Source organism: Corylus avellana, chromosome 10, assembly GCF_965113065.1.
Source record: "Corylus avellana chromosome 10, dhCorAvel1.hap1.2, whole genome shotgun sequence".
Lineage (NCBI taxonomy): Eukaryota > Viridiplantae > Streptophyta > Magnoliopsida > Fagales > Betulaceae > Corylus > Corylus avellana.
In genome coordinates, this window is record NC_142499.1 from 18,255,269 (window position 1) to 18,274,878 (window position 19,610).

General features: G+C 35.2%; 2 protein-coding genes across 4 annotated transcripts; both read right to left on the minus strand.

The window, feature by feature from the left end:
* Positions 1 to 1,355: 1,355 nt before the first annotated feature.
* On the minus strand, positions 1,356 to 9,164 carry LOC132162520 (protein SLOW GREEN 1, chloroplastic). Of its 3 annotated transcripts, none has more exons than XM_059572751.2 (2): positions 8,019 to 9,164; positions 1,356 to 1,441 (listed from the first exon to the last, which is right to left on the minus strand). In XM_059572751.2, the coding sequence occupies exon 1, from the start codon at positions 9,088 to 9,090 to the stop codon at positions 8,050 to 8,052; it is 1,041 nt and encodes a 346-aa protein (XP_059428734.1). In that variant the 5' UTR covers positions 9,091 to 9,164; the 3' UTR covers positions 1,356 to 1,441; positions 8,019 to 8,049. The 3 variants fall into 3 exon arrangements, with proteins under 3 accessions (XP_059428734.1, XP_059428735.1, XP_059428733.1); XM_059572752.2 differs by lacking the exon at positions 1,356 to 1,441 and adding an exon at positions 1,820 to 1,908; XM_059572750.2 differs by lacking the exon at positions 1,356 to 1,441 and adding an exon at positions 3,263 to 3,699.
* A 4,295-nt stretch (positions 9,165 to 13,459) lies between these two features.
* On the minus strand, positions 13,460 to 14,428 carry LOC132161972 (uncharacterized). The gene is made up of 3 exons (XM_059572201.2): positions 14,263 to 14,428; positions 14,070 to 14,175; positions 13,460 to 13,996 (listed from the first exon to the last, which is right to left on the minus strand). Exons 1-3 carry the CDS (start codon positions 14,293 to 14,295, stop codon positions 13,851 to 13,853), a joined length of 285 nt encoding a protein of 94 aa, XP_059428184.2. The 5' UTR covers positions 14,296 to 14,428; the 3' UTR covers positions 13,460 to 13,850.
* Between the last annotated feature and the right edge of the window lie 5,182 nt (positions 14,429 to 19,610).

Here is a 19,610-nt window from a genome sequence, read left to right on the forward strand (position 1 = left end):
TTTTTATTTTTAACTTGCCAACTTAGACAGAATTCGGATCGCTTGTCATTTCTTGCATAAAGAGGTAGGTCGGATAATAATAAATCACTTAAAACACTAAACATCTATTAATGTAAAATAGATGTTATAAATAATTTTGAAGAATTGCGTCACTATAATAATGAGTCGTGAGAGAAGGTTTTCTGTTCAAGCAAAAATAATCCTTTAACCTAACGGACTCTTTTCTCGGACGGAACTTTCCTATTTAGATAGAAAAACGCCTCTTATATATCCTTATCCTGAGAGATAATAATATAAATCCTAATGGTATGTCTTACATAGGATCCTGTCTTGAAGACATTTGGAACAGACAAATTGGAAGAAACCATGGGTGAAGTTGTGTTAACCATCGTTTTCTCATCCGTTAAAAACATATAAAAGTGGCTATACAAGTCAACCGGACCAAGAGAAGTCAAGGTTTAACTCTATCGGATTCTTAATACAAAGTAATTAGATGAATAATATAAGAAGTAAAAAAGGTTAAAAAAAAAGATATGCATATATATCCCCTGTTCCCCTTGGAGATTGGAATCTATCCCAACCCCAAGAAAAGGCCTAACTTTAAGAACCTGTCAACATTAAGCTATATATGTCCATGGAAGACATTGCATAAGGACAACACTTGTGTTGTGTCGATATGACAATGCCCAGCTCCTTAAAAAAAGAGAGCAAAAAAAAACATTTATTAGGTTGAATGGTTTGGTACTTGGTAGGTCTATAATGTAAATATCAGGGCTGCCTTTTCTTTAATCTCCAGGCCTTGCTTTTAAAACTTGAACTGAAATTCGGCAGCTGTTTGTGCATATTTGAGTGTTTGAATTTGACTTTTGAGAAAAAATCAGAAGCAATAATAATAATGCAAACTGCCGTTGTCCACACTGCTTGCTTCTCTTTACTTTACAAACAACCCTCTCATAAATCTTAACAATTTTGGAAACGGGAATTAATTGCATCAGGCACGAGAGCGTGTGCCTTGTTGAATAGGATGTCTCCGTTTCAAAAATTAATTGCATTTTTATATACCGATAAAGATAAATACACTAATTTTAAATTATAAATATGAATGAAGAGACGTTAGATCTCGAGAAATGATATAGTAAATGTATAAATTTACCATTGAATTTGTGTGGGATTCACATGAATCTACAAATCTAATTATTGATATATTGAATTTATATGATGAGATGAGAAAAATATGAGAAAAATATTGACGTAAATCACTCATCTTAAACCTCTAATGGGCAATTAAATCTATTATGTTTTGTTAGTGTGTTTTGGAATGTATTTTTTTTAAAAAAAATTTATTTAGAAAGTATTCTAACGATGCATAAATGTAAAAACTGCTTTTGTATTTTTAAGTGTTGATGTAGCTTTTGGTACGGCTTGACCGGTGATGAGTTACCTGTAAAATAATAAGAGTGTCAAAGGATTCACTGGTACGGAGACTAAGAAGACTCCGATGCTTAAATAAGGAATACAAATCCCAATATTTATAGGATTCATATCATCATGTGAGATACCATCTCTTCAACTACATTAAACATGAGAATGGATAATAATTGCATCCATCACAATCTCTCATAAGAAGGATGCACATTCTAAGATTTTGGGTCTCAAATATCTCACATACTCCAAATAATCTCACCCACCATATAAACATGGAGCATCAATACGGAAAGCGGCTACATAAAACCCTATAAAAGGGACACAAGGCATCAGATAAACGGGACTGAATTCCTTTAAAAAAAACCATAGCTCATTGCTATATTATCATTCTAAATAAGAATGCTAACTTAAGAATCGAAGTTTCCCCAGTCTCCCATCCGGCGAATCTTTTGACGCTCTTTCCATTTTGCAAGTAGCTCATCACTGGCCAAATCGTAGCAAAAATTGCATCAACAAAAAGTATCTTGTGTTTAGATCGTATGTTGATATTTTTATTTTGATAAGAGAAAACAGAAGACCTTTTAACAAATAAATGCACCTAAGATTTCAATATGTTTGTATCAACATGGACACGGGGTTTCCTTTTAGTCTAATTTCTTTGATTTTTAATGAATATCTTCATGTTTATAATAGGGGGATTGCTTTCGGACCCATGTCTCCTGCATCTAAACAAAACCAGGACACTCCCCTCCTCCAGTAGGCGGAGAATCTCCGTCAAGTGCGGGTGTTTGACTGGCGTCAGAACCAGAGCCCAAAAAAGAGAATCTTTGGACAGAAAAATCAATCAAAAGGTGAAAAAAAAAAAAAAAAAAGAGAAAGAAGAAGACCTAATATTGCGGACAATGCTACTCGAGGGGGAGACATGCACCAATAATATTTGAAACGAAGAATCCTCAACAGTATCTCCATTTGATGTTTTCCATTTACACCAGGTGACATGAGGAGTGTGCCCTTTTATTACTAACACCAAGCCACCTATCATCACCAATTTTTTACTATGATGTTTGTTTTCCTCTTAAATGTGAGATAATTTCTAAAATTATTATTGAATTTTAGATAATTATTATTAAATTTTGAATCAGAATTTTAAAAACCGTATCATATTTAAAAAATACAAGGAAGACTTCAGTCCTCCACTATAATCTTATTTATTAGGTAAGTATATTTCCTTTAACATGTAAAAAATCAAGGATATTCTTCTTAATTATTCCTACAGCTTGTAAGGGGTTTTTTTTATTTTTTATTTTGACATGTCCACACAAGAGGAAAGAGAGAAGATTCGAACTAATGACCTCCGCTTAATGAAGTGTGGTCCCTAGGGACTTCTATAAGAACTCTAGAGTTACTGAATAAAAAAATAAAAACAAACATTACTTACCCTAATCTATTTCAAAAATGGGTCATAAATCCTCTAACACCACCATGTCCATAGGACTCCATACCATATGTAGCTCAAAAACAAACAAAAAAGCATCAGACTATGTTTGTTTGTCTTCTTTTTTTTTCGGTTTTTGGGTTTTTTTTTTTAATTTTTTTTGGTGGTGGGGTTAAGAACATCACTGGCATATTTTCACAGCACAAGCAAATAGCAATGTACCCAGAGTAGGCTATATTAATCCCAATCTTCCGTTGCAGTTTAAGGCCAAGTAGGCCATGTTAAGCTTCTTTTACAAATAGAGGCTCAGTCTGCGGGATGTGTATATTATAAAAAAACAAAATAAATAAGAAGGTAGCTGAATGTTGCCCAATCAAATGATAATATGGTAAAAGAGTGATATATGTCAAATAGGCTGTTGATACTCTGATGCATACATATCAATCTCTTTTCAAATTTAGTGTATGACCATTATCCGGTTTGACAATCCTTTTTAAGGAACAACCCAAAATACAAAATACAAAATACTCAAAACTATTTTTACCTTTATGTCATATTACAACCAAAAAGCAAAATACACCTTCTAAAAAAGCATTGTCAAACGAAAGGCAATCTGAACTTTTGTATTCAGTTTAAATAACCAAGATGGAAAGCACCCAGAAGACATTCTCAAGCTAAATTATGGTGCATTAGGGGGGAAAAAGTGATGATAGAATGGAATTGATAAGGTGGAAAACCATCTTAGCATGCCATCATTAAGGTGGTAGGGCTCAAAAGTTGTACATTGGATAGGACTAAGTTTCAAGTCTTCCCAAGAGCTTTCTTACCAGCTTCCTCACCTAATAAACACCAATAACCACAAACCCCGCAGAATAAATATACCACAAAAGAGAAAAAAGGACAATGATATAACCACACATATCCCATGAAATCTGATTAAAATAGAAAGATAACTTTGTCTGAGATTTCTCTGTACATGCTGTGATTGTAATCTAAGCAGTAATTAGTAGATTATTGAGACTTAAACTGCAAGAAACTTTGTAGCATCAGATTAAGGGTTGTTATGCAGCCGACCTAGTGTGAGCATCAGCAATGGAACTAAGCTAGATTATTTCAGATCCAAACAGCTGCATCTAGTAAGATTAAAAATGACAGCAGGAACAAGAGATGCTCTGTAAGAGAGAGATTTCAAAAAGTTCAGAATGCTTCAACATATATGCATTCGCAAGGTATCATACATTACACCAACAAATTTGTACACATTTATTTGCATACAGTTCAACTCAACTCAACTGCGCTGCAGTATATATATGTACTAATGTGTATGCACATATTTACGTATTTAATCCTCACAGGATTTTCAAGAACCAAAACAGCTAGCTAGTCGGACGACTTAGACGTTACCCAGAAGACAGAACCTCACCAGGCCAGTACAACCTCTACCGTGGGTTTATTCAAAAGCCCAGCAGAAATGATTGGAAAACACATGAACTGGTTCAGAATGAATGTATCGTGCACATTTAGCTGATTAGAGGCCTCCTAATAGCAAAGACTTCTTTTTGCATTCTAGGTCAGGTGAAGGGGGCCAATCCAAGTGTTCCTCAACAAAGACAACAGACACTCTCAACAGCTGGTGCCACTCTCTTTCTGAGTTATTCCAGCTTCATGATTTCATGCCACGGTGAACAAATAAAACCACCAAAAACAAATAGGAGTTAAATCTAAAAAATGGCCCTTGTGGTTTTTATGTTTATCAAAATACTCTTTAGGTATTAGAAAGTGATAATGTTGTGCTTGGACTTTCTGAGTTTATTAAATATGACGGCCCGTTTGCCATATCTATAAAAAACCAAGTAAGACCGATAAAATGTTGTCACATGTATATCTCTGCCATATAAGCATATCCCCTTTAAAAAAATAATAAAAATAATAATAAGAAGAAAAGGGGGCGTTGGTAGGGTAGTCCACTTTGACCCGCACTAGGGGGAGGGGGGTGAGAAAGTCCCCCGACCCATCCTCTCCCACCTGGGGGTGGGTCACGCGGGACTTCCCAACCCTAGTAACCACCGCAGAGGTGGGGCGGCCCCCTCGTGAGCACATCTTTAGGGGTGGGGGTCCCTGCAACCCATCCTCTCCCGCTTTTGTGGGTCCTTACATTTTAAAAGGACTTTGGATATATAGAATATTCATCACACTTCATTAGAAACAGAATATTGTGGTTCTTTTGTCAATAAATTGAAGCTTGAGTCTCTTTTGTCAATAAATTGAAGCTTGAGTCTCTATAACATATTCATTAGCTGTCTCACACAATTCACTAGATATCATTCAGAAAACACCGACTCCTTTGTAAGCACCACCAAATAAGACCAGACAATCAGACACAAAGTTGAGACTCCAAAGATCCTTCAACTTGCCGTTAGATTTAACAATGGCAAGCCGATTAAGCACTAATCTTGACGAGGAACCTTGATAAGGGAGGGCTCTTCGGACCCACCCCTACAGAGTAAACCTCAAACCTGTGCATGGATTAGGGTGAATCGCTGGCTTTTTACACCAGGGGGTGTGGCCCCAAGGGGTTGGCCTAGTGGTTGAGGCTTATGGTCTTAGGGAGTATCACCCCTTAGATCCCAAGTTGCACTAATCGTATAAACTCAGATAGCCTAAAGACCAATTTTATCATTTTCTAAGACTCAAGGAGTGTTTTGATAAACATGAAAACCACAAAAGCTATTTTAGGATTTAATCCCAAAAAAAAAAAAGGAAAAAGAAAGGGTCATCTCGTTGGAAGGAGGACCTGCAATGGCAGAAACTATTGACCCTATTCTTGCTCCTAGCTATCTATTACATGTCTAGGAAGCCAGGAATCCTAAATATGAGGGATCCCTCAAAATTGAGAAGGGCAGGCAGGGCTTCTGCAAAGCCTCACCCCTCTTCCCAGTGCAGAATCAGCAGACCTCATTACTGAGATATGGGAAATCATTTTTAAATAAACAGCAAAAATAATTGTATTGAATCCACTTTCTACTACCTGTGTACATGGGTTGCGCCCCTTGCGCTTATTTAAGAATTGATATTACCTATCAAAAAAAAAAACAAAGACCAACTAACACTTTCACTTTACTTTAATTCATTAGGTTCAGTAGTAGGTTTGCTTGCTCAACAATGCCGACATGGATGACCTGAGATTTGGGGGAAGTTCTTGGTCCAATAGAAAAGAAGCTGGATCCATTCTTAGGAAGCTAGATAGATTTTCTAGCGAATTTGGAAGCTGGAAGCTGACATTTTCCATTGGAACCATTAAAAATACGGAAAACAATTTAGAATATTTCTCCATCTATGCCATGCAGACATTGCAGAAACCAAAGACTATCACCATCAGAAACTTTTAGCATCAAACTAAAGGTCCTCATGTCATGGACCTTAGGAGCAAAAGCAAGGTCAATATATCTGGTTCATATCAAGGAAAGACCCAGAATGTTTTTCACGCCAGAATAAAGGGAGTGGAGTCAAAATACCCAACACATATAAGGGGCGATCACACCCCCTAGCCTTTGCTTGTATTTGTCCTTAGTCTGTACGCATCTAAGTGTGCATAAATTACATACAGATATATGGGTTTGCATGTATATATGCACTTTACAGACAGATATACATAACCAACCAAAAATCAAATCTTTATTAACTGCAACAACGTACTTTAATCATGGCGATCCAACGGTAATTCGCTTATAAGCAATGCACATGCACACTGCAATGTAGGGTGCACACAAATTAAAACATGGAAATGCCAAGAACCTATGCTTCAACCTACTCATTTACCACTGGTGAAGGATTTGCCCTCAACCAGCCAATCTGTCAATTGAAATGGTTCCACCCATCTTATCTTACGGGCACTGACATTCTAGTGATACAGTATCTTGCAACAGAAAACTTACAGTTGCAGATCTGAAGCAACCACATTGGTGCTATATTAAACGCTGACATGCGGCTATGTCATCCTGATTAAAATGCATTGTTCCATTTTCAAATATATTAAACCACATTGGAATATGTATTTATCTGCATTGTGGATAGCCAGATAAATACAAGAAAGGCTGACTAGCAGTGGATGGATAATATGGACATTGACATGCTCCCAAAAGACTTATCACGAACATTAAGTAACTATGGATTTTTTTGGAACCTGGCTGAGGATGAGGAAATGGATATCCAGTCGCAGAACCATTCAAATATGTAGAGCAAGAGTAGTTACAGCAACTCATCATGCACCAAAACTAACACAAACACCTATAACTCTATTTTCTTATGCTTTTCTTCATTCCATTTTCAAAGACATATTTTAAACCCATTCCTCCAGAAGTAAGTCGCTTATTCAGTTACACCTAATGAAACACGTTCCAGATCCTAAATTATATATGCTGTTTTCCATTCATAACCATTCAATATAATGATGCAGTATTTGAGTAACAGTCCGACAAGCTACAACATTAGCTTCTATCGTTTACCACACAACAAACTGCAGTTTCTCAAGAAGAGTGAACATGTGGGGACTCAGATCAGGGCAAAGCCCCAGAATATTACTGATCAGTCATTCATCATTCAATTTCAAGGACAAAAGACAAAATCCACCAGTTAGAGACTCTAGATGAAAAAAAGGATATAAATTTAGAACATTAAATCGATTACCCTATGCAAGGAACAACCTTTACCATGCCTGACTATCGAAGTGACGTAAAATTGTATACCGGAGACCTATGGTAGAATTCCTTATTACCAATCAGGCTACTATTAAACTATTCAGAACACAGGTAACCTCAGTTTCCATCGAACATTCAAAACGCTCCAATTAGCTACTACATATTAAACCAATAGAAGCAACTTAATGCTATAAGAAGAAAACCAAAATGGCAACGTTACCATTCCCGCATCAAAATTGCTAGTATATCCATCTTGTTACCATCTACTAACAAAATTAGACACAGATAGCAATTCAACTAAATATTAAATTCCACCGAGCCAATGATTAATTTCCATATTGTTACACCTACTTGCCTACAATCCCCCAGCAAAAAAAAAAAAAAAATCACCACCTAAACATTAGCCCAAAAAGAAAACAAAAAGTAGAGGAGACAAGAAAAAAAGAAAAAGAAACACTCACTGGAAAACCAATTGACAATTGGCCATTTCCCTCAGCGCCTGGAACTCGCTCTCTCCCTTTCCACTTTCTGTGAGAAAATCTTCGTCGCAAACATATTATCATCGAAAAACTCCTTGTATGGGTGATTCTTCGGCACGAGCCTCCGAAACTTGTCAAAATGTTTCTCGGCCTCGTCTTTCTTACCCAGCAGAGTGTACAAAATTCCCTGACACAAATACGGCCTAAAATCCCTCGGCTCCTCCTTCTCAAGCTGCTGATAAACCTTCAAAGCCTCGAGATAATTCCCTTCCACAACCTTAATCTGCGCCACCAAGAGCTTGAAATCCCTCACATCTGACTTCCTTCCCAGCTTCTCGCACTTCTTCATTGCCTGCTCAACTCTCTTCGAAACGTCCTCCACAGAATTCTCATCCGAATTTTCGGACGACACCATCACGAGGCCGTGATAGGCCTCGACGCGAAACGGGTCTTTCTTCAGAATTTCCTCGAACTCATTTCTCGCCAGTTCCTGCTCTCCAATGTAGCTATGGACGTTGGCTTTCAACAATGGCCATTCGTTCTCTTCGGGTTCGAGCTCGATCAGACGGTCCAGGACCAGGATCGCTTCTCTGAAATTCCGGGCCTTGATTCGGACCTCCATGAGGGATCGTAGAGCTTCGATGTCGTTGGGGTCGTGGCTCAATTGCTCTTCTATGATCCTCTCCGTTTCTTCCGGCGAAGAATCCATGGCCGTCGATTCCCTGGTGGACTCCACTGTGGGCGGAGCGGTCGGGGCGGCGATGGCCGGTTTGTGGTGGAACCGCATGAAGAAGAACGCAGCGGCGGCGGCTATGGTGGCACAAGTGGTTCTAATGAGGGGGTTTAGGGTTTGGGAGAGCTGGGGTGTAGGGCTTCGGAGGGTTTGGTGATGTGGGGTCGACGAGGATGAGGCTTTGATGGACGATTGCGATGATGAAGATGGTGGGGTCTTCAAAGAGATTGAAGAAATGGGCCGTGAGAATGACGGACGGTGGTGATTGAGTGAGAGGTGAAGGGGTTGGTGACGGTAGCTCAGTCTGCCAAGGGACTCCATTTTGAGAGAAGAGAGCGAGAGAGCCTAAAACCCTCAGTCTGTGATAGAAGGGCGTGGGTTTTGATTCAAAACCCCTGGCCCTCAGAATATGCCGTTTTCTCATAATTCGATGCATCCGCTCAAATAATTGTGGTTCTACATAGACGACAGTCGTTTATTTGAGTCCCCACGACTGGTCGTTTTTTAAAATTCCAATTGATAACGACAACTATTATTCAAGAGGCCCTGTCCCTTTCTACGAATCAAATAACAACGACTTACAAAGAGGAGGATTCATTTCTTAGAAATGCGTTTGGTTACTGAGAAACCTAAAGAAATGGTGAGTAAATGTGGATATTGATTCATTCTGTTCAAATTCATGAACATACAAATTTCACACAAGCCAAAAATAGTTGTGTTGGTCTCTGTTGTTGCATTGAGCTTCCTGTTTTATTTTGTTCCAAACTCTTGAAAATATAATAGTTAGGAAATAAAATAATATATATATATATATATATATATATATATATATATATATATATAATAAAATAGTCTTTTAGAGCGTGTAGTGAAAAAATAAGTAGAGTAAAGAATGTTACTTTTTGGATAGGTAAAAATTGAAGAGCACTGTTGGAGATGCTCTTTTAAATTCACGCGATAGTCACATGAGTGCTACACTGCATAATATAAGCGAAAACAATAAGTAATAAAAATTGACAAATAAATTTAATTGATCAGCGGTTAATATGGTGAGTGACACTTGAACTAGGCTGTAAGGAATTTATAATAAAAAAAAAGAGCACGTTACACATTATTCTCGCAATCATCTTTCAATTACCATTGAACTTTAACACCTATAAGGGCAATTTAAAAGAAAAACGAATTGCCACATAAAGAAGGCAAATTAATATTGCACTATGATTATATGAGCAAAGGGTTATGCACTTTTGCAATTATTGATGAAGAATAATGCTAGAAACTGCGTTTTTATCATACAATGTTGTCGACACAATAATTTCAACCAACTATTTGATCAAATATTATTACAAAAAAAAAAAGTCTAAAAATTATTTGAAACTGTCACATTTATGTTGTGAATTAATTATGTGATAAAAATATAATAAATGACATGAATAGTCAAGAGGACAATTTTTGGATAAGATGCAATTATCCAATGCTGCTTTGGGCCAATTTCAAAAAAGCCCAATGCATCCAACTTTATTAACTGGGCCCAACATAGACCTTCGATGTGGGATTACCAAAAAAGCATGTTCTTCCGTTCTTGTGAGTACTGTGTAGGGAATAGGAAATGAACTGGAGAATATCCCGTTTATAGTTATGATTTTAAAAAAAAAATTTAGAGCCATAAATGAGACATGTTCACTAATAAAAAATAACAATAAAATATTATTTCATCTTAAAAAAATATATAAAATAAAATAATAAAATAATAATGGGTGGCCAAGGGACAAACCCGAAAAAAGAAAAAAAAAAAAAATCGTTTGGCCCTTGTGGGTGTTCAGGGTGGCTTAATGGGGACAATTTTTGGATAAGATACAATTATCCAATGCTGCTTTGGGCCAATTTCAAAAAAGCCCAATGTATCCAACATTATTAACTGGGCCCAACTTAGACCGTCGATGTGGGATGACCAAAAACATAAAAAAGCATGTTCTTCAGTTCTTGTGAGTACTGTGAAGTGGGCTTAAAAATTCTTTGCACATATTTTGCTCTGAATTTAACACTTGCCTTTTTATTTTTCCTTTTTGTCATGGGTCGAATCAATTCGATATTTAATCAAGATTTTTAGTTATTTTGGTGAGACCGCTAATAATGTTCTAAGTGAATTTTTTCCAAAAAAAATATAATCATAGTAAACTTATCGCATTGTCTAAATTTTCTTGTATAATCATAAAAATATCCAATCAGAAAAAGAAAACCAAATAATAGAATCAAAAAGTCAAAAACGTTTATTGTTTTATTAATAAAAGAATATGGATGTGATCATTCTTATCAATTAAAAGAAAGAAAACATTCTAAACGAATTCCCACCTCTCCAAAATGAAACCCACATTCTCGGAAAAAGACAACAGGGATTTAAGTGCAACCAACCGAGGTAATCTTTTAGGAACCAAACACCCCATTAAATTCACAAGAATGATGGAGACACAACTTAGAAATACAATTTTGACCTAACTTTTTTCTTATGTGGTCATTTAATAATAATAATAATAATAATAATAATAATAAATACTGAATTAATAACATCCTATATGATCCCTTTTTTTTTTTGCTTTTTTTTTTTTTTTAAAGAAAAAAAATTGTCATTATTATGAAGAAAAAGTATTTTGCATTTCATTTACGATGTTTACCCAAGAAACACCATACATGAATGCATAAATTTTTTTAGAAAAAATTATACTTTACCCCTCAAAGTTGCAGGCCAATTTTAATTTAACATCCAATGTTTCAAAAATTGCTATGCACCCAATCAAATTGTCATAATTTTTCAATGTGGCATATCCGTTAACCATTTCCGCCTCATCAAAGTGTAATTTTCCCTTTTTTTATTTATTTTTTTTTTATGATTTTCTCTCTCCCTCTCACTCTTTGTTTAGCATTTCTCACTCCTCTTTTCTTTTCTTTTTCCCTCTTTCTACCCAAACGCCTCTCTCTCTATTTATGCAAAAATAGAAAAGTGATGATTTGACTAGTTATTTTAAATAGATTTTTCATTTATTTATTTATTATTATTATTATTATTTAAATGCCCACACAAAGGAATAAGGAGGAAGATAAATTCGAACTAATGGCCTCTGTTTTATGAGGCGTGATTCACAGGCGATTGAGCTATGACTTTTTCTTTAAATTAGGGGTGTCAACCCGGTCCGGTTTCCCGGTTTTTGGCCAAAATCGGAACCGGAACCGGGGTACCCCGGTTCTCAATTTTGAGAAACCGGAACCGGAACCGGTATTACCCGGTCCGGTAACCGGTTTTTTAAAAAAATTGATTTTTGGGCTTATTTTAAGTATTGGGCCTAAAGTAAGCCTTTTTTTTTTTTTTTCATAAGTTGGCCCATTTTTTTAAAAATCTATTAGTTTCTTTGTCTAAATTAAATGGGCTTTGTTGTGATTGTTTCAAATAATTAAAAAATAAACCTTAAAAAGTCCAAAAATCCTAAAAAATCATTGTTTTTGCCTATTTGGGCCTTAGAAATAAAAATTTAATTTTTTAAAATACCCTAAACTTAAACCTAAGTGTAAAAAATATTAATATATATAATATATATATTAATATATAAATATAATAATATATAAATATTATTAAATAAAATGGAAACCCGGTTCCGGTATTCCCGGTAAAAACCGGGTACCAAAAACCGGTACCGGAACCGGGGTACCCGGTTTTTAGATTTTTCAAACCGGGACCCCGGTTTCCCGGTTTTCCGGTTCCGGTTCCGGTTCCCCGGTAATTTTTGACACCCCTACTTTAAATTGGCAAAAAGAGATGAGAGAAAACCATAAGGAAGCTTAAAGCCTCGCAGCCCACACATTTTTCATGTTTCCCCTTCATTCTTTTTTATTTGACAAAAACAGACGGAGACAGAGCCATATAATTATATAAACATTGAACAACAAAGGGTTAGGTCACTTAGGCCTAGAGCACTAGCAGTTAGATTTTCTTTGAATTAAATTATTATTTTTTCTCTATTTATATAAACTTGACAATACTCTTGTGTTTTGAAAATACCTTTAAAAGTTACAAAAATTCTCAATTAAAAATATTAAGCTTCGATTTCTTTCGATTACAGCATTCCGTTAGAATTCTGCATTAAATATGGTCAAAATTTTTTAATTATAAAAAATATGCAAAGATTCAACTGTTTATTTATTTATTTTTTTTAAGAAAACATCTTTACATTTAAAAATATATATATATTTTGACAAAATTTAACGAAAAGTCATAACGGAATACTTAATTGAAAAAAATTAAAATCTCTATTAGAATATACGAACTCGATATCCTTAATTAAGAGTTTTTTAAACTTTAAAATAGCGTCAAAAAATAGTGTCAAGCTAAGCGAAAGTTTAGGGAGATTTTTTTTAGTTTCTCCTATTTTTATTTATTTATTTATTTTATATTCTCTCTGAACACTTTTGATTTCCTTGGTGTTCCTTCGGGTTATAAAACATCAAAAAAGTACTGATAGTGCTCTTACAGCGTCGCAGCCCCCCACACGTTGATAATTCAGACGTACGTACCACACACCGTTAATGTCACCGTCCCACATCGACCAAAACCGAAAAGAGCGTGATGTGGACAACCTTCAAAAATGGTCCACCCGAAATCCATCTCAAGGAAAAACCAAAAATAACGCAATCAAAAACCAAAAAAAAAATAAAGAGATGATGGCAAAATTTAAAATTACAATCGAGTGCCCGAGGCACGCAAGTCGCATGCAATGGAATACAGCAGGGCGTCGCCACGTGTTGCGACTCTAAATTACCCTATGCCACCCGACGGCCACATGCTGTTGCCACGGACCGTCACGTTTCCCAACTACTGTTCACCATTTTTGAACATTAATTAGTTAGTCGCATAAAAAAACACACACAGATATTATATTTCAAATACACCACGACGACGACGTTTATTTGAGCTTCTTTAATTATTTCCTTGTCTCGATTCTTTCTTCTTATTCAGTCCGTATCCTTCGGTTGCCAATCTCATTACACAACAACAAGCTGGCCTTGGCCCAACGCTGTTCGCACGAATGCAACTAGTCGTTGGATTCTCTTTTGGAAGAATCCGAAAGCATCTTGGGAATCCTCTGCCTTGTTCCCATTTCCGTAGCTGCCTTCACTTCCCTGCTCTGTGTGTACGCCTCGAAAAACTCCTTGTTCTCCTTCTCCAACTCCTTCCACACTGTAATATTTTTAAAATAATCACAAAATTTTTTTTACATGGTTCGGCCTATGACTTAAAAGCTAGCTCTTACCTGTTGAAGTGATGACAGGTTTGATATTTGCATGCTTGGAGAGGGCCTCCATGCACTCTTCCTTGCTCATGTTGAATATGATGCACTCCTCGATCAGATGGTGCACCTGCATCAAGTGATCATGGTTAATCTTGATGGAATTGAAATTTGAATCAGAGAGATGGAGAAGGATTGATGATCAACAGAAACTTACCATGCGTATGTATGAAGCTGATGAGTCTTCCATGATTGATCGTATGGTGTAGAAGCTCCTATATATGGGAGAGCCAACAAATGGAAACAACTAGATTTCCAGCAAAAGTTATAGGAGATAGAAGGAAAGTTGATGATAAGACAACAAAATAAGAGAGAGAATATGATCGAGAAGGAAAGGCAAATGGTTGAATTTATAAAGAAGGCTGGGTAGGTTAAAACAGATAGTTTTAAAAAATAAAATAAAATAATAAATAAAGGGCAGATGATATGATGTCAGTAGGATTGTGGGGCCCAAAGTCCCACGTGGGACGAAGGAGATGATTGGAGGAGAGGGGATTAGAGGAGATTCCATAAGCAGCCCTTGTTTGTTTCTTACGTGGCCACTAAGGCACAATGTCCACGTGACAGTGGGGTCCCCTCACCTTGCATTTTACAGCCCTAATAATTAATAAAATCATCGTTTGCTGATGTACCAGTTTCCAAGGCACAAATATGGGCCCACATGAACCAACGGCCCGTGAAACTGCCGTAGCGTCTTCGTTTACTCTTTTATTCTACTAAGGCTGCCCTGCGGGCCTGCGGCTCCACTCCACCCTTCTACTACAGGCTCTTGCCAATGTGCATCAGTGCATGAGAAGAAAATAATAATATGATAGGAACCCCATGCTAAGGGTGATTTAGATATTAAAATTTCAATTTTTGATTTTATAAATTTGAGACATAAATTTAGGATCATTTTAAATTTGCAACTTCACCCAAAATCTTGTCAGATAAATAATAAAAATTACATTAAAACATAATTACACTCTATATACAAGATTTTTTCTTTTTTTCTTTTTTCTTTTTTTTTTTTTTTTTTTAAAACGAACCATAACAGTAGGCATGACGTACAACAACTAGGATGGAATTGACATGGCTAAAGTATAAATGATAACTATATTAAAATAGGAGGGGCCAAAAAAATGAATGATAAATATATTAATATTAAATATTAAATCAACATATAAAAAAATAAAATTAGTATCTATTTAGTGTTAAGAAAATATAAGCAAAATAAGAGATAAAAAATAATTTTTTCTTAAAATATTTCAATTTTCAATTCAATCATGTATTAAAATGGAACTTGATGTTCTCTTAAATCCCTAAAATCATCTATGATTGAAAGTTGTGTAGGCAACTAGAGGGAAACAAGAAAAAAGAAAAAGAAAAAGAAAAAAAAAAGAAGCATTTTATTTAGGTTTGAGAGGCCCAATGCATTCTTAAAAATTATGGACCGATTTTTATTAGGGGTGTCAATCCGATCCAAATTTCCGGTTATTGGCCAAAATTGGGGTACCCGGTTTTTTTATTTCGGAAAACCGGAACCGGAACCGGTTACCCGGTTATATAATAACCGGCCAATTCCAGTTGGTACCCGATTATCCGGACCAAGTAACCCATTTTTTTTTTCTAATCATTTTGAGCTTATTTTAAGTATTGAGCCTAATGTATGGGTTTATTTGAGGTATTGGGTCTAATTTTTGTGATTAATTTAACAATTTTGTGCCCATTTTTTAAAAAAAACAATTAGCATCTTTGTCCCAATAAGTTGGGTTTTTTTTTTTTTTTTTAATAGAAAGAGGGGAAAAGGGCTACATGGGTCAATAAGTTGGGTTTTGTTGTGATTGTTCAAAAAACTAAAAAAAAACACTAAAAATTCCCTAAAAAATCCTAAAAAAATCACTGCTTTTTGGGCCTAAAAAAAATAAAAATCCTGCGTTTAATAATATCCTAAAACTTCCTTGTTTACAAATGCCCTTAAAATCCAATGTTTACAAATATCATAAAAATTCAATGTTTAAAAATGCCATAAAAAAAATAAAAATAAAAAATATATTATTTTATATATATACCCGGTTACCCGGTTATAACCGGCTGCTAAAAACCGAAACTGGAACCGGGTACCCAGTTACCCCTTTTTTCCAATTGGTTTCCCGGTTGGTACCCGTTTTTTTTTTTACACCCCTAGTTTTTATGGGTCCAAGCCAAACAAAAATTTGTTGGACTACTTTCTTTTGAGCTCGAGGCCAAGCTAAAAAATTTTGTCTCAAATGCAATTTTAAAAGCATATTTAATAAAAAATTACAAAACAAGGGGTGGCCATGGCCCACCCCCATCTGTGAAAGCGTCTGTCTCTGACAACAACTATTGCTGAGCTATGGTGTCGGCTGTTAATGATAGCTCTATAACATTAGCCAACTTTACAATTTTTGTGAATAATGTTGTGAATAGTATCATGGATAGTGTTTTGAATAGTATCGTGAATTGCAAACAGTACCGTAAATAGTGCTACAATAGATCTTATTAATTGTGAAACGAATCAAACGATAATGAATCCAGCTTACATGTATGTATGCTGTAGTTTAATCAATGGTCAAGATTGAATATCTCAAAATCTCTTTTCATTTTCTCTCTCCTATTAAAAGCTTTTAAAAATAAGTAAGATTCAATCTTAACCGTTGATTAAAGTACAACATATATGCTATTATTAAAATAATAGCATGTAAAGCTAAGAAAGTACCATCTATTTCAAGAAAGTAATATACATCCTAGATCCTACTACAATGGGAAATTCATTCTATAAGATCGATCAATATATGTTGAGTTATCTGTGTAACCATTCCAATCTTTAATTTCTCATTTTGTAATTTCACATTAACTCACACCTGTCGTATATGGTGGTGTGCGTGTTTTTTGTAGATGTATTAAACATTGACTTTGTCTATAAACTAAAACACTTTCATGGTATCAGAGCTTATTGCTCACATATCTGATTGATTTTTTCGATCCTTCTATATATGACTTCCTCATCAAGCTCCTCTGCCCAATTCATACTACCAAATATTGGGCACCTTCAAACTATACTCAAATTGGAGGGGTCCTAACTACTTAATGTGGTTAAACCAATTTACTCAAATTTTTAAAAGTAAAGACTTGATTGGCTTAGTGGATATTGTTCTAAATCGTGCCCGTCCAAATTTCTCCTTAATGATCAAGGGAAAGTTACCGTTACTCTTGGCCCAGATTTTATTTTATGATATGAACCCCGTGGTAAGGGTGATTTTGATTTTAAATTTTTCAAATTTTGATTTTATAAATTTGAGACCTAAATTTAGGATCATTTTAAATTTGCAACTTCTCTCAACTCTCTTGTCAAATAAATAATAAAAATTAGGAGAAATTTTACAAAGGCTCCCTTAACTTTCATGCTTTTTGAGAAGACCTACAACTTTTAAAAACTCTCAATTAATATTGCACCAATCAAACTTTTAATTTGATGCAATCTACCCCACTCCATTAGATTTTGGAGTTAAACGGACGTTAAAATGGGTAAAATGACCTTTATACTCCTTCAACTTTTATAAAATTCCGAAACTTACCCTTAATTTCACATTAAAAAAAACGAAAAGTTGTGGGTATTTTATTTTTCATAGCCTCCGTTAAGATTTAATGCCAAATCCTAACGGAGGGGTAGATTGCACCAAATTAGAAGTTTGATGGGTGAATTTTTTTTTTTTTTGAAGTTTAGAGAATTTTCTCAATACACGTAAAAGTTCAGAGGACATTTGTGGAGTTATCCTAAAAATTACTGGAGAATATAATTAGACTCCTTATAATTTTCCAGCTCCCAAGTCCTTTCTCCTCACGCAGACCTACCCTAAAGTCTAACCAGAACCAAAACACTTTTCCTGCTCCTAAGTCCACATGCCAAATATGAGGGAAGTTGAGTCATAAAGCACCGGAATGCTTCCATAAAATGGATCATGCCAATCAAGGGTGCCACCTTCTTACTCATCAGGCAGTCATGGTAGCTCACTCAAATCCATCTACTACGGATGATCCTTGGTTCACTGACAGTACTGCCACAAACAATTTTTCTTTCTCTAAACATCACAGCCACTTCTCGGGTCTCACTCTCAACAATTTTTTTCTCAGGGAAATTAAGGAAATTTTTTTTTTTGCAATGGAGGAATAGGAGGCCCTATTGGACCATCTACGGTGTAGCCTTACAGACAGTAGGCAATGGTGGTGCAAGCTATGAGATTACATAAACAGTTTGCTTTGTTTTAATATAGGGGACCTCCTGAATTTTCACCCGATTGTACAAACCCCGCCTGAACTTTTAAATTTCTCATTTTGGACTCCTGAATTTTGAATTTCTCTCAATGTGGACCTCTCCGTCAGATTTTAAACATTACGTGACGTTTATACTCCTGACTTTTATATAAAATTTCAACTTCGAAAACGTTTTTTTATTTTTTTAAAAAATGAAAATCATGGATGTTTTGGTCTTTTTTTTGTAATTTTAACGGCTAAAATTGACAGAAGGGTCCTAATTGAAAGCAATTCAAAGTTCATGGGAGATTTAGAAGTTCATGGAGGATTTGTAAAATTGGGTGGAAGTTCAGGGGGACTAAAGTTAAGTTTCCCCTTTAATATATTAAAGAAAATATGTGTCTCCACATGTTATAGGACATTTAGAGATTTATTAGACTGGTTCAACTCAGTTCAGAGAAAATTTATGTCCATTGTAGAGTTTATTTGAATAGGAAAGAAAAAAATTGATATAATTCCTTAAATTTAAGAAAAAACTAAGAGAAATTGTTGTTTGTGCTCTTATATGTTTACTCATACTAGCTCTATTGGATTTGCGAACTTTTGCTAAGAAGTGTTTTTCTTTTTTCTTTTTTTCTTTTTGATGAGATGAAACAGGTATAATAAGAAAATTACAGAAAACAAATACATAACAAACTAACAAAAATTAATTTCCTTCACAAAAATTTAAAGCATGTCATTTCCACTGCTCTGAGAGGAATCCTCATCGAATAGGGGAATGATGCCAACATAACTGATTGTAGCGTCTCATAGCTGTTGTGACTGTTGTTGAAGACACTCATATTTACTTTAATTTCTAGCCAGCTTTTCAAGAATTTGAAGAGTGTTACCGCGAATGATAGATATGATAGGATTTTCAAAGAACTTTAAATGAGCAATTAGAGTTGCTTCTAACTTTTACAAACACATAGTTTGAATATTTACTTATAGATTATTATTCCATATATATATATATATATATATATATAGTACTTAAATAACAAAATATAATAAAAGAGTCACACAAGAAACAAAATTCAACGTGGACTATAACTCAACTACTTAAACATAATTAAATCTATTCTTATTAACACTAAAACTTAATTGACACTAAGAGTCCTACCCACACAACAATAAAACAACTAATGAACCGAATACCCTTAGAGATAGGGTGAAAATGCAGTTATAGTTAGTGGTTACTGGCTAAAATCG